The 27228-nt window shown below is 39.8% G+C and overlaps 1 protein-coding gene across 5 annotated transcripts in view; it reads left to right on the forward strand.

Moving 5' to 3' along the window:
- Nucleotides 1-27228, forward strand: part of cadm2b (cell adhesion molecule 2b) — a 154297-nt gene that overhangs the window by 104856 nt on the left and 22213 nt on the right. For 3 of the 5 annotated variants that reach the window (XM_085795950.1, XM_085795951.1, XM_085795955.1), the window contains exons 2-3: nucleotides 3299-3325; nucleotides 20090-20239. In XM_085795950.1, the coding sequence (XP_085652076.1) occupies nucleotides 3299-3325; nucleotides 20090-20239 (177 nt within the window). The remainder of the gene's footprint in view (nucleotides 1-3298; nucleotides 3326-20089; nucleotides 20240-27228) is intronic. The other 2 variants (XM_085795954.1, XM_085795953.1) reach the window with 1 other exon arrangement.

The following is a 27228-nucleotide window of genomic DNA, read 5'->3' on the forward strand; positions in this document are numbered from 1 at the left end:
GCCGGCTCACCATCAACAGAATCCTGCTGACTAAAAACCTGAATCGTGAACCTGTGTACTACATCAAGCCCAGCCTTTATAATGGTCAAAGGGGGTGGTGGTGGTGAGGGTGGGGGTTACATTTTTTCTTTTTCCGAGGGCTTCATTTCAACCTTAGCTATAGGTGTTGCAATGAGCAAACATACTGTATCACTATTTCTACTGAACGCTTGGGATGGCTGTAAAAGAAATGCAAAGAAATGTGTTACGTGGTTATGTGCAAAATTGTCCTCGCAGAGGTTGGTTTCAGAGGAGAAAGTGCAGATTGCAGGACAATCTTTAGCCTCAGCGCTCAGGGAGCCAGGCCTCTCAAATAGCCTTCTCTGCAAACATGTCATTATTGTTATGATGGATGCCCAGCAGTTTTCAAATATCAGCAGTGGGGAAACATGAATGCAGCATTTAAGTATGTTGAATACAGATGCAACTTTAGCAGCAGAGGGGTGGTAAGAAGCCAAAAATTATCTTTGACAACAACAGAAATAAATGAGGTGTGCATAGTGTGAACAATGTCACTGGCACCTCCAGCTGGAGAGAAACAGCGGGCCTGTTAGCTGTTAGACATTTCCCATTATGGACAGGAAGTGTCAGCACACAATGCATTTGGAGACCAGAGGTGGAAGAGAGGTAAATACTACAAGAGGAGCTTATTTCTCAAGGAGTTAAGAAGTGTTCTTGTCAGTCAGCCTCTCCGTCCCGGAAGAAGCAGCTCAGTGTGTGACCCCCAGTCAGTGCAGATTTGGTCAGGGCTTTTTAAGGAAAACCTCAAGTCATGCTTCACCTACATCTCTGTCAGAGGCATCATTCACAGGGAACAAAGGAAATGCAGGAAAAAAGGCAAAACATAAAAGCATTTATTCAATGAGCATCTAACATTGTAATTTACATCTGAATGAAAGTGATTATCGAGTGGCCAGTGTAGCAAATTATTTAAGTTAAACACACACACACAAAAGCACATGCGCCCAGAATTCTTTTTTCACTTCACAAAAAGTGGCTAATAGTAGCTGGTGCATGCGGTAATGGGGATAGTGGTGTGTTTTGTGTGCTCAGTTACCATTTAGAAACTACAATGCAGCTCCTGCAATACCAAATACAATCCCAGAAAAAAAATCTGTGAGCTGTGCGGGATCAACAGAGAGTTTCCTTTAACGGCGGTGTTTTTGTGATGCTATTTCCTGTTTTGCTGCTGTGTGCTGTGAGTGTGCGATATCTGGGCCAAATGTCCATGATGAATAATATGCAACAGATTTCTCATGACTACTGAAATTTATTTATGTATTGTGTGTGTGTGTGTGTGTGTGTGTGCGTGTGCGTGTGTGTGTGTGTGTGTGTGTGTGTGTGCGTGTGCGTGTGTGTACAAAGACTCAGATACAAACTTGCCACCGTTGAGGTGAGTGGTTGCCTTTTTGATCCTCCTCCTCCTCCTGTTTAATGACCTGGGGAAATACACAGTGAATGCTGGATTTTGAGAAATCTTCCTTTTGTTTTTGCTGTTTTTTTGCTGCGATACCACGCTCTGAATTTGCTATCTACCTCTGTTCGCTTTTGGGTGCATTTTAGGAGTCCTTCGTGCACTGCAGGAAAATCCAGTTCTGTGACATAATATCTCATAGCAACTACTAATGTGTCCATGAAATGGACACACTGAATTTCCTCTCTTCTTTGGTCATTCCTTTAGATTTTTGACCCATTATTTTTATTTATTTTTAATTTTTTTTAACCCACAAAGTGATTGCACTGGGATAATAAATTACCAAACACTCAGACTCTTATCTTACACTGTACTTTCAGGTAGGAAGGTTACCTGTGTCCTCAAATGAACTCTCAGTGAACTCAGGCTTTTTGATTCAGTTTTGCACATACATCAACCATTGCTCTATTCTTTTGCTTCAGCTGTGCTTTCAGCACCTCAGGCATGATGAACGATATTAGTTTGGAGGATGGTGACGTTTGCGGTAAGGGCTTTTTCCGTGGTCTTTGCTGCTTTGTCTCATTTGGGCACACACTTAACACTTGTGATTAACACTCAGTGCTGATGTTGCTGTTCGTGCTGTGCGTCCTTTTTCAAAATATGAAGCTTACCAGCAAATCTAGCGTTAATCTGTTCTAGTCTGAAGCCTTTGTCACAACGCTCTGTCCTCATTACTCCTAACTAAGTGTCTCTACCTGTAGACAGCTAAGCACCCTCCCTTATGTAACCACTGGAGACAAACAAAGCGCTTGTCCCTCGAGTGATGATGAAAGGAAATTGTTTGCCAATCTGCTATATCACTCTGAGAAGCGTGTAATTTTCACAGAAGGTGAAAGTTGAAAGTTATTGAGCAGAAAGTCTTCCCAGGCACTCGCACACAGATTAGCCCTAAAGGAGGGAAATTTACTTCTTGATCTTGCTGTGATGTGTACAATTTTACAGCTCATAATTGTTTGGATTTTTTACTATACCCCATGATCCTCTACTTATGAAACATTGCATTGTAATGTAATGAACTAGATTTAGCATAATTACGCATTGTCACAATAATCCTTCACAATCAAAAACTAGGCAAATACAGAGACACATTGTTGGCCTCATTTTGCTGTATCATTTACCTGATGATAAAACTCCATCAACCAGCTTCACTGTGCAACATGAATGGAAAGGGAAGCAAAAAATAGAGCGGTTTTGTCCACTGAAATGTAAAGTGTTTTGTATACATTGACACCTAAAAGCAGTCAAATTCTTGGTTTTCAGTTTTATTTTTTTCCTATGTGGACATGCAGTTTTGGTTGATTGGAAGCTGCAAATTGACCCAATGTTATTCTGCAGTTAACCTGGTGTATAACTAATCAGTTATTATCTATTAGGTCTCAAAGAGAAATGTCACAATAAAAATTTGACACAAACAATAACGAGTGTCATTTAAACCATAAGAAAATAGACTGAATGAATCCTTGCCGGTGTGTTGAGACTTTTGCACTAAGCTGAAGTGTGTTACTACTGATATGACAAATGTGTGTTTTGCGGATGTTGAAGAATTAATAATTATGACTGACATGTGATATGGGTTAATTTGATAAAGGTTTGATATTTCCATTGCTGTTTTTCTTTTGTCTGTGTCATGTGTTTTGAGACTATACTCACACTGCCACATTAACAACATTTATGTAATCCTGTCAGTGTGGATAGAGAAAAATAATAATTGCCCTATTGGTGTAACTCCTTCATACTACCTATCTAACCTGCTGTTGTCTGGCTTTTACCCTCTCATGCTTTCAGTGGCTGGGACAAAAAGCAAAGCGAAAGGTGAGTTATTGCCTCCATTTTCTTGCTGCATGATTTATGTTGCACACAGTTCCCAATAAACAATGTTTGGATCGCCCTTTTATCTCCCCCCCAAGAGCCCAGGAAACATTAACATACGCCGCTTGTTGTAAAGCTTTCTGGACATTTTTTAACCTTTATTTCCCCAGGAAAGGTTTGCTGAACATGCTTGCTCTTTCCCAGCTACAACCTGCTTCACATATGTATAGATTCACATGTTCACACCGGGGATCTGCCCACCTCACCCAGTCAGGCTTTTCCTCTATTTGGCCACTGTGCAGCTCCACTGGAGCAGCTGGGGGATTGTTCCTGGTTCAAGGGCAACTCAGTGGTAGATGAGGGAGGAGACGAGTGTTTCATTTGCTTTCTCTACTCAGATTTTCCCAGACATGCTGTGTACTCAACCTGGAGACCTTCTGCTTTTCACTCTCTTTATTTTCCCGCTGCCTTTCGCGGTCGTTCATTCTTAGTCCTGCTATTTGTTGGTGTACTTATTCAGTTCATTGCCACAGATTCTGATCTATAGTGCCTAATAAATTGCCATTTTCAAATATGTTATGCACTGAGCTGAGGGTTTGTTTTTTTTTGCTGCTCACCTACAAATGAGTTGTACCTTTGAGGGGAAAAATCTAGCTGCAGAGTATTTGATAATTTCCAGACCATTTCTCTTCCTTGTGTATTGGTGTACATTTTCTGTTATTGCTCATGTTCTCGCTTGCTGATGCTATTGTAGCATCACAACATCAATACCCGGTGTCTTAGTGGCCCTGCCTGTATGTTTATTGATGCCACTGTTAGTGCTGTTACTGAAGGATTCTGTAAAAAATGTATAAGCTAGTTGTTCTGCCTTGTTTTCTCTGAGTGCACAGTTGACCAATTTGAAATTCGAGCAGCCCACTTATGTTGTTCATGTGTAGTACAATGCAATGCAATCTGGCTTCCTAATGTGCCTTATTAGCATCATACATTCATACATTATTTAGGTCTGTGTTTTTGTTGTTTAGGTTTTTATTTTTTTGTTTCTTTTGTATTTTTCTGGACTTAAACCAAAACCCACTGATTAATGTTGTTAATGTTCAAGAATGAACACTGAGAGTTTTTCTTTCTCTTTTTTCCCTTCCTTTTAGAAAATGCAGTGTTTTCTAATTACAGAAGTAATTAGAGGAGTAGTTTTTAATTAACAGAAGATACACATTCAGCATCTGTATACCTATGGAAACTAGTTCAACATTGTATGTGTTTTCAGGACTCTAATTACAGTTAATAACGTGTATTAATGATGATGAAGATAATGAATATAATCACATGTAGTCTTAAATATTGATTAATGGATTATGTCTATTATTCCATAGCATGAAAATAATTGCTATGCAATTTGTTGAATACCAAGACATAGAAACCAGAATGAAAGATCATCATGGCAGTTGTCATTATAATTGAAAACATAACTTAATAATTTGCTGAGACTTCACAGAGATATCTATTTGTTATTTCTTTAGAACTCACAAGAGTTTAGAGTGTATGAAGCAGTGCTTTGAGTTCTAACACAGAGAAAGGGAAAGTAATTTACAGTACACTGTGGCTAAACAGCTAAATGTGAAAACATTTTGTAGCCACTTAAAGGTATTTCCAGCTCGAAGTACAGGAAATGTGTGAAAGTGAATTTTCTCCCAAGTAAATGGGGAGAAACAGCAGCAACAGCGCTGCAGGTAAACTGATGTCAGAGGTGAACTGTGAAGTTGAAGCAACAGAAGTTGTTTTTACAGTTGTATTATGTAACTGTTATGAAGGGCAGTTTCAGGCAGCCTGAATGTAAATGTAATGGCAAGTGTTTCTGACAGAGGACTTGTTCCACTGAAAGTAGACAAGGCCAGGATTCTCAGTGTGACTTTACTGAACATCTAACAGAGCAATGTATTGGGCTTTGTTGGGATGGAGGATGAAAACATAAACCCAACCCGGCCTGTCTTATGGACACAACATTTCAATCAGGATTGTCAGGGTTAACGTATGCGTTCAACTGTAAACAATAATACGTTAAAAAGAATTAAGGCAGGATTAATCACGTGTACAGTCTATGGTCTGTGTATGTTATTTGAGGAATGAATAGCGAGTTCCATTTTTAATACCGGTAAATACTTAACAGGGTTTATCCAGTATTTCCAGGGTTTAATGTGTTATTTTTCACCAATCTGTAAAATAACATCCTCAAGTTCTAATGGACTAACTGTACATAAATTGCATACCTCAATACTATGAGAAAGAATAGAAGACCATACATGTAGCATTAGAATATTCAGCGATAAATCTCAATTAATCACAGAGTAGTATTATGATTAGTCAAGTTATTTTATTTTTTTTATTTTTTTATCGTTTACCAGCCCTAATTTCAATACAAAACTGCTGCAGCTAAAACATTTTGTAGGAGCCTTAATCCCTGTCTGGATTATACTCAACTCAGACACAATATATAATATATACAGTATGTTTTGAATTAATGACTGAAGTACCACATTTATTAAAGCAGAGGTAAGCGATCCAGTCGTTTTGGCTACAAACTTTTTGTCAGCCGATGGAGTTAGCAGCCCCCGCCCTCGTCCCTGTCACCACATTCACACGCATCCCTTGGCTGCACACACAGCCCTTCATGCTGTTCTCTCTCCTCATTGGATAAAGGTTGTAGGATACAGTACAAGCAAAGTTTTCTCCTCGGCTTACAGCAGAGCAGAGTGACTGACAGACCAGTGTTTCGGACCAAACACTGTATATAAGTGATTGCCGTCAGAAGATATAACTATTTAGGACTTATATTAACACAAAAATTCCGCTTACTTCTGCTTTAACAGCAGTGGAACTGCAAGTAGGTGGTGGGGATAGATGGCGGCCACACAAAGCACACAGCTGTAACACCAGAGACCTGCTTTTGCATCCAGAGTCCTGTCTGTTGTGTGGTTTATTTTTTCCAGTGCATCATAGGATGCTTCAAAGCATAAGGATCTGACAAAAAACACATGATCCCTAAGTTCATTTGAGCCACATTGCATCTACAGTGACACCAGTTGAAACGTGTAATTTCCTGTTTCACCTGGAGACAGTACAGTATTTCTGACCCACTTTCTGAAGCTGATGTATTGCCTCTTTCCACTTTTCTTTTTCCCCCTGCACAGCTGAAAAAAAAGAACACTGCTAAGAGTTTCCCCCAGCAGGGATATTTATTGCCAGTTCTGAGGATTGTCCACCCCCTATACCTCCCCCCTGCCTCCCCCACTGTGGCAAATCACAGGAGAGTATGGCACACTCAGTACCACCTCTGAGTCCAGGGAGGTTCACTTTTGCTCAGGTGCTAGTCAGTAACAGGCACCAAACGTCCTGTTTGATAGAGGGTAAATCTGATAGACTGACTCACAATCAATTCAATTCAATTAGCTTTATTGGCATGAACAGAAACCCGTTGTTGCCAAAGCACTGCACAAACCACTCACAAATACATTTCAATATAACATATATACAGTACATATACATATCTCAATATTCAATAACAAATAAACAATATTCCATAAAACTATACCACAATAGAATCCAGTACAATCAGGTACAAACAATGGTGCAAGTCAGGATTCTAAAGAGTCCCTCAGGTTGTGGCAAGCAGACACATACCTGGCTGACTGACTCACTCTTCTGTCTTGGTTATTAGAGGCCAGGCAGCGTAAGCATTTACATTTAAAAACTATGAAAAATCTTACCAACCATATGTGCTAGAGTTTTGCAACTTTCACCAAAATGTAGCTCCAATGCCTTAGAAACTTTTGTACACACATCACTCTTTTTTTTTTTTTTTTTTTTTTTCAAAAACTGTAAATCTTATTAAACCTTTCTTGTCCCACAATTTTTGCTCAATTGTCACCAAATAAAAGTATAGCTGCCATTTGGGAGGTGAAGGCAGGGTTTCCCCCATCATTATAACACCTGTGCAAGTCGAATGAACGGGCGAAACTCCGCTCGTATCCTCTGATTAAAGCAGAAGTAAGCGATATTTTTGTGTTAATATAAGTCTTAAATAGTTATATCTTCCGACAGCAATCACTTACATAGAGTGTTTGGACCGAAACACGGGTCTGTCAGTCACTCTGCTCTGCTCTGAGCCGAGGAGAAAACTTTTCTCGTATCCTACAAGTTTTATCCAATGAGGAGAGAGAACGGCATGAAGGGCTGTGTGTGCAGCCAGAGCCAGTCTGGTGCAGCCAAGGGATGCACCTGAATGTGGTGACGTAGGGACGAGGACCAGTAGATCCATGACGAGGGCGGGGGCTGCTAACTCCATCGGCTGACAAGACGTTATGGTGCGTTCAAGGCAACTCGTAACTCGTGTTTTTCCGACCTGTGAAGTCGTACCAGTTCGATCTGGTACGAGTTCACGGGTCGGAAGTTACGAGTGGCCGTTATAGTGACTTTCACAGGTAAAACAGGTCGGAAAAACACGAGTGGGTCGCCTGGAACGCTACAAAGTCTTCAGTCGTGACTTGAAGTTGTAATTTACGGTTTCAAAAGCCTGCCTGGAACGCAGCATTAGCCAAAACAACCTTCTGCTTTAACATTTATATGCATTCCTCTTCTTCTTCTTCTTCTTCTTCTTCTTCTTCCACGAAAAAATGAATGTAGGCTATGGGAAACACGCTTTCCATATCGCCCATTCATTCGATTGGGGGAAACCCCTATTTTAAAGCTTTTATCTTGATAAGTAGGCCGAGGCGAGGGATTCTTCAGGAAGGGACTGTTTTCAGTAACTGAAATAGGCTACTGCAGCGAAAAAAGAAAAAGAAAAAAAAGAGGCGAGAGCTGGATGCAAATCACAATCGCCCTTGTCAAAACTTGTAGTTTGACAACGTGTGTTATTTCATGACCAGTGAGATGGCCTCCTAGGTTGCTGCTCTGTAGTGTCCGGTCTTGTTGCTGAACCAAAGTTTTACTCTCCAGCTCCGCAGATCTGCTGGTGACTACCTGAGTCCATTTGTGAAGCCACAAACCAGGTTTCACCTCCAACCGATTAGCTCAATAAGTTAGGAGCTGGTTCTTGGTGTCACAGGTTGCAAGTTCAAGCTACAGCAAAATGGATATTGTGATACAGATGTTCCTGTTCCCTGTCTCTTGTTACTCAGAATCGCCTAAATTTCCAAGTCCAAAACTGCTAGGCCTCAACCACTGCTGCGAAGCAGCTTTAATTTCCTTTGTAATAGGCTTCATTGGCCTCTGTAACAACTCAATCAACTGCATCAGTTAAGATCACGCTATCAGTGCTGAGCATGAATACAATAACAGGCTGATGCACATTTCGATGACCTACCACCATGCGACAACTGTGCATTGTGCCTGTCTGATCTGCTGTGAACGGCTCTTGTTTACAGCTGATGGAAGCATAACTGAAACGCACTACAATCCCAGTGCAGATAAAGGCTGCATACAGTTGAATGTGTCTTGATAAAGTTCCGCACAAACACATTTAATACTAGAAAGATTCAAATTTGATTACCAAAAGACATCCAGAAGCCACAGGAATTAAAAACAGCAGCCAAGATAGAAACTGCAGCCAGATTGCATCTGACTACATGTATTTGTTCTATGAGTGATCTGGATGTATTGTGTCTTCTATTCTCTTTGCATTTGTACTTTATTGCTAGATGCAAATGGGGTGTGAAAGAGAGTGACATGGAGTACATTACTAATCTGGGAAAAAGTAATCACAGCCTTTGCTTTTACCATAATTACATATGGATTTTCTATAACTGAATGAACTGCATATTTAAAGGGCTGCATGGAAAGATTTGAAATGTTCCATGTTGATTTTAAATTGTGAAATTATCTAAAGCTGGCTGTGTTCAAAGCAGTAGGTGAACAGTTTTCCAACATGCATCATGTTGGACAGGTAATTTACAGATTATCTTGAGTTAATGGATCCGATCTAGATTTAGCGCTAATTAGTTGCTGCTCTTAAGTAGTTGCTTAAATCTCCCCAATCACTGAGGCTGATAACACTTAAAATGGCACCGCTTTTTGAGGGCCCCGGATCAGGAGGTTTGCCCTAAACATTAGAGGCTTTTCTGCTGATGTCAAACCAATATGGTTTAAATTACACTGTCAGTGTACGTGATTGTTTTTGGTGACAGATATGACCTTTCGGTCATTACATAAATAAATTACATGAAATATGTTTTTGCCCAGGTTTTTCCTCTTAAGACTGTTCAGGAAAGGTCACTCTGGGTGAAACCAATCAAATGTGATTGGGGTGCCTCAGGGATCAATTGATAAAACTCTTATCTACTCCCATAATCATTCACTTCAAGTGTTTCCTTTATCAGCACTTACAGTAATGAGTAAGTGTGCAGATGTTGTTCAAATACTAGATTCATCATGCTGGTTGTGTCATATTTCTAGTGCACCTCAGAATGTGGCCTTATGCATGATTTGCATATTATACCTTTTTATATTTTAGTTGAAACCTGTGGATTTGTTTGAATTAATCGGAGGCACTCTGTTGCTTCTTTTCTTGTTTTGTTCAAATAAATAAACATATTTTTCACATAACATGCTTCACAACCACTTGCACAAGCTTTGTATGTTCTATCACATTCTCCCAATGAATAAACAATTAGCACCAGCTACTAACAAAGCTGTTGCAATCTCAAGACGATTTAAAACTGTGGCAGAGGGGTTACACATTTGCATGTATTAGTGTTCAATCTAAAACTGGCAACAACGAGCCTGAATTTCCAGCGCTGGTCTTATTTGGACTCCAGTGAATGGAATATGTTGTTTACATGTTGTGCTTCAAAGAGTGCTGGTGGTGCACTCCAGTTACATACAGTATGGAATATTAATGTGCTGAGAAATTCACAGTTTTGCTATCTGTTTGTAACCAGCAGATAAGCTGGAGGCAGAGTTGCCATTAATGGCAGAAGCTGTTCTTGTTTTGAAAATGTCAAATACGCTCATTATATATAGCTGTTACTTTTACCATTATTATATTAATCACTTACACATTAGAATATGAGAATAGTTTTTTTTAATGTTGTGCTTCAGGCTCAGGATGGACACATTGTAATGAATTATAAGGGTAGATATGGCTTACTTTAGTATATTTCTTAAGCTATAGAGTGAGCTCTAAATGTTTCAGAAAGCAGGGTTGTTCGTGTAATCATTCTCAGCAGTCCTCCACAGGAAGGTCAGCATTAATCTGATCCACTTCACTCCTTTTGAGGAAGAACTGTTGTTAGTTTTGGCAGGAAGACCACATAAATGCTATACTAAGCTATAATATCAAATTTGCTGTGGAGAATCATGTGACAGGCAGCCATTATCTGGGCAGCCCGAGACAGACACTCTCAGGCCTGATTATGGGTCTTTTTGAGCCGCCGCATCAGGTTTGGGTCTGAAAACTCCTCAGTGCTGAAAGAAATATCCAGCTCAATATTGAAGATACTTCTCAATACTAGCGTAGTGCTTGTAAAAAACCATCGTAATTTGAATAGACAATAATACGGTTAGTTTCATTATTCTATAAACAGGTGTGTTAAACAAACCATGTTATTGAGCATTTCAAACATTCATACTCATTTCATTTAAATCCAAAGTCATTGGATTTACTTGACTGAAGAACATGTATCTCATCATGTTTATTCGTTCCAAATGGGGGGGATGTATATGGAATTAATACATACATTGTTTCTGTCTTGTTAATTGATTTTTGACGCATTTTTCATATTTTACTTTGAAGGTTCAGATGATCTTTTCTTCTTTTAAATCAGCCAGGTCTCCAGGGGGTGCACATTTTTCTAAGAGTGGAAATCACATAAATCACAGCAAGTCATTTTAGATGCTAACATTACAGTAAGCTGCAAAAAAGCCATCCTCTTAACAGTCCTTAAAATAGCATAACTGAGACTCTAGAGTATAGTCAGGCTTTGTGGTACCATCATGTCTGACAATACCTCATTAATGACGCTGAATTAAAGTGTAGGGCTCATGGGATCTAAATGCGTTTATTTTTCCATGTCAGTGAATAATTGTGAAGTTCACAGGAACAAAAGAGTGCTGTAGAGCAAGGTACGCCCATGAAGTTCATATCCAGTGATATACAATATCCTAACCCCATTTCCAGGTGATGCAGTGATGTAAAATGCAGCACTTCCGAGGCTTCTGGTGGCATTAATTTACTTCAGACAATAAAATACAAAAACAGGCATACAGTAAAGCAACGAGGAGAAACAAAATCAATTGTCATAATTACAGTACTAACCACCAGTAACTGATATGCATCAAATCACATACTGGCAATTCAGATAGTGAAATTGTGACACATCACCAGCAGCCTACTCCCATACTAATAAATAATTAAATAAATAAATATGATTTATTTACAACCATGTTTTAGGGCTGCACTATTTGTTTTAGAAGCACAACAGAAATAGAAACATCAGCTCTTTAGTCCAGGGGGGAAGTGAAACTGCTGCTGAGGCACAACTGAGAAAGTTATGTTTTCCAACCATCTTCAAGCATGGTGATATGCTCAAAGAGTTGTGCTTTTATGACGTTAATTTAATAAGACATATTTAACGTTTTATCGAACAGGAACAAATATATAGAGTGAACTAATGCCACACACCGCAGTGTTTGTGTCTGAACTATTTTGAAAGGGACTGTTCTTGGATGGGCCTTTTAAAAGCTCAAGAAAACACACACAAAACAACACAAACCACAAACAATTTACAATGACGCAATAAAAAAATACCAATAAAGCTACTACTGCATGAAATTGTGAATCAGATAATCCAGTATTGTTCTGTGAGAAATAAAAGAAAGAAAAAAAAAATCACTTCACTGTTGTGGATTTGTCTATGATGAGATTTAAACTTCTCCAAGTCGAAGCTGTTATCTGTGTAAAGCTGGATTTTCTTCAGAGTGAAAGAAATGTTTGGGGTATTTCATGTAGTTTCGCCCCGTATTCTTCCCCTTACCACTAGGGAAAGTGCTGGGTTTAACCAGCATGCTACATGCTGGTTAAACCCAGCACTTTCCCACTGCTACAGCCAAAATAAAAAGGATTTTTATCAGAGAGGCCAGTTTGACTGAAACAGAGATACTTAGATGTCATTGTACAGTAGTTCTAAAATACCATAGTTTGCAGCAGTGTGAGCATATGAAAGATTAAAACATCCTGAAGTGTGCTGGTGTGGTGGTTGTAAGTAGAAAACCGAGCATAAGGGAGTCATTCATGTACCGGCTTCACAGGTTTGAATTTGTCCCATATGTATTAACAAGCACTCCAAAAATCTTGTTACAACTATTGCTGCTACCACTACTTCCAACAGAAGTGAAAAAAAGTACCTACCAAACAAGCAATGAAAACAATTTCAACTTGAATTTGAAAAGGCCTGTTCCCTCAGAGGGGACTTTAGAAGTGATTTTAAAGGATGATACTGATTTAGCAGTCTGAGCTTGTCTGGCAGGACATTTCACAGTCTAGGTGTCCTGGCAGTGAAATCCAGTCATCTTTCATCTTGAGCCTAGACTTTGCAACTGCCAAGAGCCCTGCCTGTGGTGTTAAAGCTGCTCTCTGACTCATCAGAGGCCAAAAGGTCATAGATGTAGCTGAGGGCAAGGCCTTGACGGGCCTTGAAAATCATCAATAAAATCTTGACATAAGTCAAAAAAAAAAAAAAAAAGTGAATGGTTGCCAGAATGGGTTTACTGTAATGTTACTCTTGCTCTCACTTAGTCCCAGTCAAAAGCCTTGCTGGATGGCATAATATGTTTTGCTTATTGGCTAAAACAAATGAAGAAAATGATAGTTAGTAGGCAAGAAGAGTATTAGTGGAGCAGTTTCATTCTGGCTTCCTGGAATAGAGAAAATCTTCACTGGACAATTATGCCACCTCACATTTAAACACATATAAAAGGTTATAAGCAGTATGAAACAATAAAATGGCAGGCAATTCTGCTCTGTAAACTAAACTATAACTCCAGAGTGTCAAAAAAAAACAGCCACTGTGGCTATCCACCAGGAAACTGCATGACTGTAACATATGATGTCATGGGAATAAATCAGGTCTCAGAATTACACCTTGATGTACACCTCATGTAAAGAAAACTGTAGAAGAATCAGGGTCACCAGCAGAAAATTCCCAAAGGTGCTCACCTTTCATCTCTGCTTGCTCTCACATGAAATGATCAAACATGTTATCTCCTTGATGTTCAGTGAAGAGCACACATCTTTGCAGAATACTTCATTTGTTAGCACCGAGGGCTGCTTTGAAATGATTTTCTCCAGTCATTGAGCTAAAAATCAACGAGTGTGTGGGACTTTAGTATGGAAGGTTGAGTCAAGGTCAGACTTCTTCACAGGAGGCTAGACTATATTGTAAAGGATGTAACGCAGCCATTAGTCCCAGAGTTATTTACAACAGTGAAAGCAGTTGGTTCTGTAACCTACGTGAACTCTGAAGAATTTATTAGGTATGATGTCTGGTGCGCTGTCTGGTTTATGTGTCAAATGTGATCAAATGTCTATTCGTTCGTGTGGAGAAAATGACTGAGTGTAGAGGGAGGACGAGTTCTTCCAGCACAAATAAAGGTAGGAGCAGTACCACTGAGGATCCAACAGGATGTTAAGAGCCACGCTTTTACAAAACTTCACACTGAGTTGGTACACAGAGATGTCTGTTTTTGTCTCACATGGGAGACAGCGAGCTCTTGTTCCCTCCATCTTGGAAAACACACAGCAAGAGGCCTGAAGTTTTAATTAAATGGAATATTTATACACTGTGGATGGATGTTCAACTTCCCTCTGTCTCAACATGCTGGCAAATAGGCCACACAGTTTAGCATTAGCCAATTAATTACAATTTTGTCAGGTCTCAGCAATTGCAGTGATTAATTATTATGTTCTCAAGAGTATATTGTCTGTTTAAATACCTTGTGGGTATTAATGCAAGACATTCGATTGTCTCTTCCAAACATTTGGTTTTGAGATTCATAGCATTCACTTTTTTTTTTGGATTGATCTCCCTCCAAAAGTCGTTACAAGTTATTTGTGTAAGTAAATCACCTATTACTTTGTTTATGCAAAACAACTTAGAGACACCGTGACATGTGACACAAGGATTTGCAATAAACAATGAATATGACTTATTTATTTATATATGTGTGTGTATATAATATATATATATATATATATATATATATATATATATATATATATATATACACGTATATAAATAATATATATATATATATATATATACACAGTGTATATATATATATTTACCACTTAATTTTACTGTCAAAATTGAAATAAACCTCTTGACATCATTTCAATAGCCTTAACCTAAACTGTCTCATTAGTTTATTCTTGGTTGTAAACAGATGAATAATGATATACATTTCTGTGAAACAGTGATTTAAAAAAAATATCAGGTAGCTACATGTATATAATCATGGACTGGGATAATAAAGACTTTAAAGGACAGACAGAATTTATTATCTGTTTCTTATCAGCATTTCAGAAATTCAACTTTCAGTATGGACACGTGTGATTTGCAAAGAGAGGTTCTCAGAGGGCATTTTATCATTGGCAGGCTCTATATGAAGTTGCAGTTACTCATTAGCATGCAGAAGGCAGCGGAGCACCTCCAACATCTCTATTTGCAAAGAAACCCTTGTAAAATCAAGCACCAGAGGTGAACTTGCGGTTTGATAAAGTGCCTAGAATTCATTTCATATGAATATTGATAATTGTTATTATTTGGTAATGAATGGAGGCATTGGTTATTTCTTGAACTATTTTCTGAGTTATTTGTTTTCTTTTTATCCTGCCTGCAGTTTACAGTTTATTCTGCAGTGGTGTGCTTGACTGCTCTCCAGCCATTCATCAAGGCACTGCTTTCCATTATTTGGTGCAGTCAGCTGAAACTGAGAAAGGCTTTTGGGGTGGTATGGCTCATTCTTCCTCTGCTAACTCTCTGTTCTCCTCAACAGAGATGTTCCTTGAAATTCTCACCTTATGCCATGCATCGGTAGTCATTACACTAGTCAGTGAAATAATATATGCAACATGGTTCTCTAGTGAACAAATTTTCAAACCTGGTTTTCATATCAAAACACAACCAATAGATTTCCACGTCATCAATAATGATAAAGCATTTACATTCATCTGCTGAGTCTCCAAATCCCCCCTTTAAGTGCAGTCAGACAGATTTCTATCTTCCACATATTCACGTTTTCTAGATACCCACCCAAACCACAAGACTCTCAAAAATCAATAACCTAAGTATCATATTCTTGGCTTCTAATATTGTCCGACTCAGATTCCATCAGGCTCCAGTCTGAGCTGCATTCTGATAAGAGCATGAAGAGAGGCTAGTCGAGATGAAATGAAATAGTTTATCATTAATGCACACTCAACAGCCAGCCATTCTGAACAGCTGTATTCATATTTATACGCCACACCTGCTGCACAGACAGAAATATCTGGAGATGAAGAGTGGACATCTACATCGAGTCTGTGTTTGTTGCAGACATCTGTTTCTGTGGTTCTCCTTTTAGAATCTAATCATCAAATATTTGTGTTTAGAATAAAGATGCTATCTTCGCTCCGCATTTACATTTCTACCTCATTTCAGCCGTGCAGGTAAATATTTGATTCATGAGGCAGTGTCACTTGATTCTGTATGAAAGTTGATGTCACGGTGGAGAGATGTGTCAGCAGCATTCGGTGTGAAGCACAGCAAACAACTTGACTAATCTGGTGTGTGCTGACATTGTGACTGATGATCAGTGTGCTGGTGGCCCACCTGAATGTGGACCATAATCTCCCAGCTCAGAGTGATATTGCCAGTTCTTTTTTTTTTTCCTCAAAAAAATAAATAAAGTTCTCAGATCTCTGTGACTGTTTTCAAAATAAATAAATAAAAACAGCAGCTCTCACATCCATGTGACTGTCATAAAAAATATTGTGAAAGGCGCGAGCACTGCCAAGGGACCAATTATAGCTTTAAGAGTTCGGCCCATAAGCAGGCTAGTGTTAGGATTTTTTTTGATTAAAAGCACATACACACACGCACAAAAAAACTAAACAAAACAAATAATAAAAGAAGCTGAGACATTAATTGAGTAAGTTAAAGTACAAAGTAAAAGAAAAATGTTCATTTTCAGTTAATCAATTCGTGTTTTTCATCTTAAACCCTCCTTCTGTGTAGGGCCTGTGTTACAGGGTGACTGTAGAGTGGCTGGATTGGAGAGAGAGAGGGGGCCGGCAAGAGAAATAGCAATGTGACTTATCACATAATATTGATTTTTTTCTTTTACTATAGCACTTCATTACATTCATGGAATAAAGGAGAAGAGTTTCCAGAATTAAAAAAAAACAACTAATGGTATTCATGTTTCACTGGGTGCCAGATATTTTCATCAAAATATCTCTGGTTATTTAATCCTCACTTCACCTATTTGCTGTCATGGCACGCAGGGTGCATGCTGTCTAATGTAAATTTGTGCAAGCTGTGAACCCGCTGCTGGCAATGACTCAAAATAAGTAACTACCTCTCATTTACTATAATAGATCTAAAATGCTAGGAAGGAGGATACAGCGAAGCCTGCAAGTTCTTTAGCTTGTGACACTGATATGCTTTGTGTTTAAGGGATGCTCTGTCCTCCCCTAAGGCATATTGCAAAAGTGCAGGTTTATTCCTCATTTCATCACCGCACTTCAACTGAGTCGTCTTGGATCATCTGTGGAGCAGGCAATCTTCATACCTCTATTACTTCTCTCAGAACTGTTTGTTCCCTTTCACTGGATTCACTTTTATGGGAAAACACAGCCATGGCTCAACATGATCTACTCTAACTTGCTTTTACCTAGAAGCTTTTATTGTATCTTTCCTTTAACCCTGAGTAGTGGAGCTCAGTTGGTTTACTGAGTTTTTGGTGATATTTTTTTAAACATTTTTTTCTAAAATGTATAAAACAACTTATTTGCAATTTAGCAGTCTATGGCAGGATTTTAGCTCATTTACAACAAGGTAATAATGGGTTGATATCTTTCAACAACCAACTGCACAGCCACACAGGTGTTGTCATTAATTAGACTGTTGCACAGGCTTAAGCTCTGTAAACCTATAAATGTCCCAAATGACCACACATTGCACATTTCAAATAAAGCGCTGTGTGCCCTGTTTCTCTCAAAATTGGAAAAAGAAGGAAAAAGGCTTGGCTGTTTTAGCCTTAATAGTTGCAACAAAACTAATGGGCGTTTTATACAGCAGCGTACGATTTGACTTGTTGTGGAAGGGAGAGCACAGGTGAAACTAATAACATTAAAAACGACACAGTTGCGTTCGAGTGTCCCAGTAAAAGGTGACAGTGTGACAGTGAGACAGCATGCGCAATAGCAGTAGCCTGGAAATGAAGCAGTGTAATTCAGCCCTCATTGATTTTGTTATTTATACCTGTGTTCTTTCCACTGTGCCAAAATGTGATGAAGGCCTATCGGTCAAGAGAGATGTCAATCAAACAGTGTGAATGGGGCTTTAACCCATTTTTGTCATTATGTTTTTCACCCACATTATCCCATCAATATTAACTTTCAGTTCGCCAAGATAAAATCTATGTGGTGGTTACAAAATATTTAACCTTCTTCTACTTGAGTTGTAAATTGTCACCACATATTTCCATACTAATTAAATACACTGTGGAATATCCCCCCTTTGTCACACATACCTGAACATATGCTTCTTTAAAGCGGGGGCAGTGCACAGGTCCAGACAGCACAGTGGAGCGTCCTTGGAGCAGTTTGTGGTTCAGTGACTTTCTAGAATATTGTTTGGCATTGTACTGTTGAAGTAAAGCCAGCTGTCCTCCAATCACCATCTCAAAAAAAAGAAAAAAAAAGAGAGAAATACACCCTGTAGTTGGCACTGGGGATTATGTTTCCACAGAAAGGACAGCATTTGCCACACTCTAGACTGCTACAGAATGTCAAGACAGTGGAATTTCATGAATGTATTAGGTGAAGCCCAGTTAGCTGCAGTGCACCCAAACCTGCACAAGCACTTCTTTGAAAACAACGCCTACGACGTGACTGCACTTCTGATTATGTGCACAGCCTTTATTGGCCTTGTAGGTATAATTAAAGGAAATGTCAGCAACAGGTTTTTGCCAAAGCAATCCTACATACCTCAACCTGCATGCGGGATTGAGTGTTATATTCATTACTGTTCAGATTTTGTTTTGGGGTTTTTTTTCCCCATAGCATTTCTGTGAATAGTGAAGAGTATACACTGGAGACAGACAGAAAAAAGATACTGGAGAGATGGTGGAGTAGATAGGAGTGACAAAAAAGTGGAAACTTGCTGAAACTGACAAAAACACCCACACATGGTACCCCACACACAATGCATTCACATCTATTTCCTTTTTTAACATAATGACATGCATAGCTGAATTTGCTGGACGAGCTGACACCTAGCCAACTGCATCGGAATTATTGTTATGATGAAATGGTGACGTATGCGTTGAGGTGATATTGAGTGATTGGATGCGGTGGACATATAAAATAATATGCACTGTTTGAATCATTCACCATTGCTATTTATAGTCAGCATCACCTTCACCTCTGGTTGACAATGGCCTCCATCAGGACAATCGAGGTCAAGGAAGGTCCACAGACCTTTGGCAGTCCCAGCCTCCTCTGCTCCCCCGTGTGAGCCGGACTAATGAGGCAGACAGCTGCTCCCTTAGCTGAAATGTCCCTGTGGTGAACTGTACCTGTGAGAGGCAGAGACAATGTCACCTTCATATTCACATTATATGGAGAAACCAAAGCAGACCTGTGAAATCAAGAGAAAACCTGCATTAAGATTAGCTTCTGGACAAGTGAAATGCTCCCAGGCAAATACAGCAAATTCAGCTTCACCTGTGAACTCAAAGCTTTAACACAGTTGTTGTTTACTGCTGTCATCCTTAAAGGGGCCAGTCTGGTCTGGCTTATATTAACCTATACATTGTCTTCTCACAATCCCCTGTGAAAGAGTATTGGTTTTAGACATCTGTTTCTGAAGCTTGGCAAAGTTCAATAAAACACGGGCAGGATAGAAATGCTTCTGCAATGTAATTAGGGGACTTTGCTGAGACGACAAGTACAAATGTGGAATAAGAAGGTAAAATCCAGCAAGGCTGGGTGATTAGGCCTCATTTGGATGTCTTCTGCACACTGTGACGAGCGGCTGTTTCAGGGCAAGGCAGTCGCTTGGATCGAAGGCCCACAGTGTCTAGGATTATGTGTCAATTTACCACCCAGCTGCAGCTCTAGACTCTACAGCAGAACATGACTACCTCTAATTAGGCCATGCTACCAATTAGGGCCCTGCAATAAGGCAGTGAGGAAGGCGCTCTGGAAGAGTAAAACCTACCCTTGTTTCCGCCGTTGGAAAAAAAAAAAACATCCATTGTTTTCCGGCTCCAGCAGCTGTTGAAGGCTGGAGACCATAGTGACCAGACTCTCATTAAGCCATCTTTGGTTTAGTGTGATCTGATGAAGACATTTAATGTAATTGGGCGATATGATGACAAGGCATGAACTTTGAAAGGTGTCAAGTCTGAATGGTACATTCAATGTAAAGACAGTAACAAGCAGTCAGAAACGACACTCTATTCATGTTGTTGCCATGACCTTAACCTCTGTCTCATATTCCCCCACAGGTACCCAAGGTCAGTTCCCCATAACTCAGAATGTGACGGTGGTGGAGGGGGGCACAGCCAACATGACCTGTCGTGTGGATTATAATGATAACACTTCCCTCCAGTGGTCAAACCCTGCACAACAGACCCTGTTCTTTGGAGACAAGAAAGGTGAGTAATATACCCGGGGATAATGGCCATGATGATAAAATGATGAGATATGATAAAGATGTCTGAGCCAGATTATATTACCACAGGAGTCGTCTTCATTAATTTTTCAAATTTGGAATCTACAAAATTGTCCCCGCCTGCCTGCCTGCCTGCCTGCCTGCCTGCCTGGGAGCACACAATTTTACGGAATGCAGGAAAAAAGACAGGATATGAGGGAAATGCATTACCCGTAATGTCGAAGCAGACTTTTAATGAATTTATGTCTCCATTGATGTCCCAGGGCACCAGCTAAACAGAAATAGACTGTTTCTGAATTGAACTTCTGTAATCATGCAACACTGACAGTGTTGTTTACAGCACAGTAACGCCTGTGGATTGTGAGATGATTGGGCTTAATTAGCATTTTAGCTGCCCTACATTTGTATAGCTGTTTGGATGTCACTTTGAAAAGGAAGCGAACTGTTGCAACCTCGTGAAACAAGACCGGCGCCAGAATGAATTATAATGTGCTCTCACCAGCCAAATCCAATTTAAAGGTGACAAAAGTCTGGAGTTGATAAATTGGAATTAGGGTGAAAGGGAGTATAACAGTGGACTGGTCTTGTAAGGGTTGGGGTTGTTCATCTTTCAGTGTTTCTCACAGCATATTACCCATTTCATTTATGCTGTAGCTGCTAATACAATATCATTGGTTCAGTGATTGAAGATGAACTTTCCCTTTGAATAACAATTGATGGGAGAGAGAGACGCCAGAGTGAACGAGCAGAATGAGAGTCACAGTCTGGTTTGAAGAAATACTTTCTCCCTCGCAAGTGATTGGATTCAATAATGAGGTCTAAGGTGTTTTATTAGATGAAATTACTTCCAAATACAATTAAACGAAAGTTAACTGAATCTTAAATAGATATTCTTGTGTAAATGGTGTGAATGTCCCCTAAGGATTTAAAATTCAAGCAAAAGTCATTGAGCCAAAGCCAATCTTTTTTGTATATAGTTATTTTTCTGTATTCTCTGGTGTACAATTGATGTAGCCTTTTAATATTTTATTTTGCACCCTCAATTTTGATAAATCATTTAAATCGTATCTTTTGTTTGTTTCATTTGGTTTAAAATGAAAGCCAGTTCCTCATCCCTTGTTGACAGCAATATTCTGTATCCACCTGTAAATCTAAAGCGCTGCTGGTATGAGCAGTATGTAAGGAGAGCCTCGAGAGCACAATATGCACGAGTCACTTTGCCCCTCTTAAGCAGCCATTTATATTGCATGACAGAATCCTTTTCCTGAGCAATGCAGATGACAAAATGAATGTAGTCCACTCAGCAGAGGTTGCCAGGGCTAAGTGTGGGAACACTTCCTCTCCATCTCCTTTTAAACATCCAAATGAAAAGCTTTATTGGCACAACTAATACGATGCCTGTGAGGCCATCAGGAGAAACGGGAGGCGTGGAGCAACATGAGCTTCATGCGAAGAAGAGGGTGGGACACCTGGGAAGAAATCTCTGCTGTGCCAAATCACCAGTTAATTGCTTGGCAGAGGGCTGCAACTGTCCTTCTTCTCCAGTTTGTTGTGCCGTCTCGTAGGAGCCAGAGAAAAATGTTAGATTCAACCTTATGCTACCTTTCAGTCCAACAACTAACTGCAGACTGGCTGAGCTTGAGGCAGGCTGTTCTCTCCCTTTGATGAACAGCTGGTCAGAGACTGCTGTCACAGAGTAGATTCGATTAATGCAGCTATGTTGCATTTTCTTGTTCTCAGTGTTAATTTTTTTTTTTTTTTTAAGCTGCGGTTTAGATGAATCTTCCCTGTGCTTGTTGTACCTGTCCATTGTCTCTTGCCCACCTCTCTGCTTACAATAATCCCCTCGGGGCAACCGTGACAGCATTGCCATATGTTAGCATTTGATGCACATGCAAGTTTCCCCCACTGTCTGCACAAAGGTAGTTTGTCATTGGGCATAAGTAAGCCCCAGGAAATTCAGCTTTTACAGCTTTTATGCGTGATTCAGAATGCTCAACACATACAAGTAATGATGATAAAAATACATCTGCTGGCCTGTCTTAAATTAGACAAACGCTCTGTGAGGCATTTTTTTGAAATCTACTCTCGCTCTTTTCCTCAAGCTCGGTATTAAAGATAAGGGCATTTGTCTGGATGTGTTTGGAGTTTGATATAAAATAGTGGGGGAGGAAAAAGAGTATTAAAATGACCTTTTAAATCCCTTTGAACAGCTACAGTAGAGTAAAGAGAAACATCTTTAAGAAAAAAAGAAGGAGCTGAAGTTCTGTATTATATCAATTGAGTTGACAGCTGCTGGGTAAAGTAAGACAAAATCTGATCTTTACCCCAACTATAATTTGTTCCATTTTAATTCAGGTCTGGCAAATGAGAATATGAAAAAAGGCCCCAAAGAGTAGCTATTACATCCAAGGAGAAAAGGGATTTCTGTGTCTTTCCAGAATTTCAAAGGCACTGAACACCATTAATCTCATCCAGTAAAACTGTAAGAACAGCAAGCAAGAGAATGTGTATCTTTAGCATCAAACAGTGCTCATACACGAGTGCCAGTAATGGAAATCCTGCTTAAAATGACAAAATAGGTTGTCAATGCCTTTATAAAACAGTGTTTTCTTCCCTTTTTGGTAAAGGTTTACAGTAGATAAGTGTTAAACTGCATATAAACATATTGTTATGGATGGTCAAAGGCAGTAAATCCACTAATCTTAGCATCCTCCTTCTTACAGTCTCACAATATGATGCCTTTTCTTTGCCTGATTACAAAAACCGTAAACAGAGGTCATTTGAAGCACTGACTCAAACAACTCACGTCATCATGTTCCTGGTGAGGATAGTCTCCATTAATGGTAAGACTACTCCAATTAACCTTCTGCTAATTTAATCGCAACATGCAACAGTATGAGAACCACAGTTGTGCAGTATTAGTTTATAAACCTACTGGGTCCTCAGCAGGTAGGTTGAATTTAATCGCAGCAGAACATCCTACACTGTGACCTAAACAGCAATGTCACTTCTCGTCAAAGACGTGAAGAGTTGTAGTTGCAGGTGGGAAGGAAAGAGTCAGCAGGTGACAGCTCAGTAGCTTCATGTATCATTGGTGAGAGTGTAAGCGATAAAAAGGGTCTCTATCTCCTCCTCTCCTGTAACAGGCTCAGTCAAACCTCAAGACAGCGTTAACCTTGCCGGATTCCCAAAGCCGATCCATATGGGTTCGACTGTCTCTGCACATTTGTCTAAAGCTGAACACAGCCCTCCTCTTATATCATGCCAGCTGGCTCCTTGGCATGCTCCTCCTCATCCATTATGTATATCCGAGTCTTGGTTGATTGTTGCCACCTCAGAGGCTCCAGACTACACTTTGACAACATGCAGATTCCAACGCACTACCGCCACAGACCTGAGACAACAGAGACAGATTGCGTTAATAGCCAGGCCAACACATCATTCATACATTAGGCCAATTAGTGGAGACTGTTGAAGGGAGCGGATCTGGGGTGGGCCACCATCACAAGGAAATCGATTTGGACCGTATGTCTTTTGTAGAATTATCCCTTTTATATGTTTCCGGGGTTATGAATTATTACCACCGAGCAGGACAAACGAGAACAGAGCTGTCCTTTGCTGTCTTCATTATGATTTACTGCACTTTTGGCTTCTGTGGGAAAAGGATAAAACCTAAGTAGGGATGCTGTAGAGAATGGTAATGACATTTCTGAGACAAGCAGGATGGAGACAGAATCTTTTGTCAGATACCGTGAATATGAATAATGCAATTAATGGGAAGCAACTGCAGGTTGCATGTCAAAGGCAGATAACAGATTGGTCATTTGATCTACAGTATGTTCCTGCAGCAGGGGTATATGTATATATGCGCGCGCACACACACACACACACACACACACACACACACACACACACACACACACACACACACACACACACACACACACACATACATATACATATACACTGCAGAAAATTCTCCTCATCTCAATTTCATCTTTCCAAAGTTTTTGGTTCATCATTCATGACATTTAATTGGGGCATTCAGCTTGGATCGTAAAGGTCACAAAGCAAAATTGATCTTAATTGGCTTGTAGTAATCAAAATGCTGTTATGTGCTAAATGAATGCTCTAATGTGAGCATTAAAACATTCATTAGCTTGAGAGAATGAAGGATAATTACCAAGGATGCAATTACCAGAGTGAGCACCAATGAAAGCACAGTTAAACGGCCATTCTAGCAAACACACAACATTTGATGACGGATGTGTTGTAGGTGAGTAGTGGACATTACCTCAGCTCAGGTCTCAGAAAAAAATCACTCTTTAGTTTTAAATTGACACAAGTCATCACATCATGATTATTAATTATTATTAGTGGATGAAGATAAAACAGTGCACTGACTATTGAGTATTGAGACTACTGAGAATATATATAATCTATATATTGCACCATATTGTAGTAAGTCTTTTTGAAAGAAGATAAAATGTTCAAGTGTGTTTAAGTGAAACATACCAGGACCTATATCATTAATGGATGTGGCAAGTGATGCCCTCCCACATTTTTTTTTTTAAATATCTTGAGAAATCTCTCTCTGATTTTCATGTTTTGTTTACATTTCAGTGACTGTTTTTACTGCTAAGAAAATGTAAAAAGGGTCTCATGGACACAGCTAATGTCTTTCTTCAGGGACTAATGGAGTTTTAAGTGTGCTGGGTTACCTTCAGCTTCACTGAAATGTGAATCCACCATTATGGCACTATACACTCAGATATTATCGCTAATGTGAAGAGCTGCTCCTGCGCTATACTGAGCTCCGTGCCACACTGCACTCTCATGTATAATGTATATTAGCAATTTAGAATAATGAAGCATATGTTGTATTTAAATTCCTGTAGAAATTTCACACCCACCTGAAAAATGTCTGGCTTCCTTTCTGTTGCTGTTGTGTCGTACTGTAATATACCTTGACAACCCCTGGAATGGGTAAAACCACATTGTAAACCAGTAGCATTATGTTACCCCCACTGGCGCTTATTTAAAAAAAAAAAAAAAAACATTTAGAGAATTCACATGGAAAAAATAAACTCTAAAGCAGAAATAAAAAATCCCAGTGTGTACAATCAAGCTTATGTCAGTGGGCTGGAAAATGGACGAACAAAAATATATTCAGTCTCATTATTCACCACTTGAAGAGAGGACATAGCATAGCTGCTGGGAGAATTCCTTCTTCTTTCCTTCCCTCCTTCAAGCGCTGAAAATGAGTCCAATTTGAGGAGCATCTGCTCTGTGGGATCTCTGAGAGTGCGGGCAGTAACAATGGCACTCTGGAACAAGGCCCTTTCCTTCTCTTAATTGCAGCCACATGTGTGGTGGGAAAGAGCCCCCTGCCTGCACCACTAGCCCTGGAACACGTCCAGAATCGCCCACACAGTCACTGAGCGAGCACAGCCAGCAGCAAACACACTCTAATTGCAAAGAGTGGAGCCCCTGGCTGGAGAGCGTGGGGGTGCGCCAGGGCCCTGTGTTCTTGCTGAAGGACAGCTAGTGCTTTCACATTCCAGGACTGGCTCAAAGTGGTTACAGGCCATGCAAAAATGGCCAAATGGGGACACTCAGTATTGCGGATGTAACACATTTTGGCTGAACCCGAGAGCCGTCGGCTTGTTTCCAAGACTAATGGATAGATGTAAAATGTCCTTTTCTATCCGGATTGTCAGGAGATACTTCATCGTTTTGGATGCGAAACATTGGTTAACATCTGTCTGCTGCTCAGTGGAGTGCAAAAGTGAATGCCATGCGATAAGTGCTCTTCCAGTTCCTCCGCTTCCAGTTTTATCGGAGGACAGAGCTAATGTGGCTAACAATCGGACTGGCAGCTTGTCACTTGCACGTCAAAACATTGCACCACATTGTAATAAAGCTTTTTAACAACTGTTTCACATGCTGAAACAGGTTCTTGGAGATAGCACATTCAGACAACTTTTAGTAAAATTGGCCCAGGGTTGTTAAAAGTGAATGTGACAAACTGCAGTTTTCTCCGGAGATCTCGTATTGGTCGTCTACTGACATAGTCGGTGGAGCAAAGGACCGTCGGGGAAACAAGACAAACATTACTTTGCATCAAAGGGCCATAGCAACAGTATCCCTTGCCCTTAGGGGGGACTAGGATGTCACTTTTACTGATTTGAGACAGCCTTGGTAAGGCCTCCATCACAGGAGATGTACTGCGCATTAAGCTGCCATGCTGCAAGGCTGTAGCATACACAAGGTCAGGGTGCAGATTTATGCTTCCTCCTAAGCAGAATGAACAGCACAAGACCTATCTAGGGTTTGGGGGAAATGAACCTTTTCATCACATTGATTTCCTAAAGCACCTGGAAAAAAGCTTTGTCAGCCGCTGGCATTTGGGTCTGATTGTGACAGATCTGCTCACAATCTGGGCCTCTAGCCTGAATTGGATTCTAGTAGTATGGTTCCCTGGCCATATGCTGTTTGAGTAATAGATAACACTTGTCTTTGGGTTATTCAAACCTTTGTACATCTCATTCTATCAATATGTCATTGACTCGCATGCTTTCTAGTGCCAGTGGCCATCTAACAACAATACATCATTCAAGTCCATATTTTGTTTAACTGTGAGTTGTTCCTCAGTGTCTACTTCAAACAATTTGAATCAGTTTTCAGCCACTGACATTTAGATTGAGTTCTGTTATGATGGTAATGTGATATTGTTCAGATGAAATGAGGTGCAGTCTATTGGGTATTAAATGTCACTTGAAATTTTTAGTGGTCTGTACTGTATCTGACCACTGTTTGGTATTTAAACTCTTACTCCACTGAGAATCAGACAGTGTTAAAAGGGCTTTTATAAAATTGGTCATCTCAGTAAACAGCAGCTGTCTTCAGCTTTAATGTTAGTTTCACTTTATATAATGACAAGAACTTTCCCCAAAGGACCAAATCAAA

This window comes from Trachurus japonicus, chromosome 13 (genome assembly GCF_045865225.1).
Source record: "Trachurus japonicus isolate A0001 chromosome 13, Traja_1.0".
NCBI classification, from domain to species: Eukaryota; Metazoa; Chordata; class Actinopteri; order Carangiformes; family Carangidae; genus Trachurus; species Trachurus japonicus.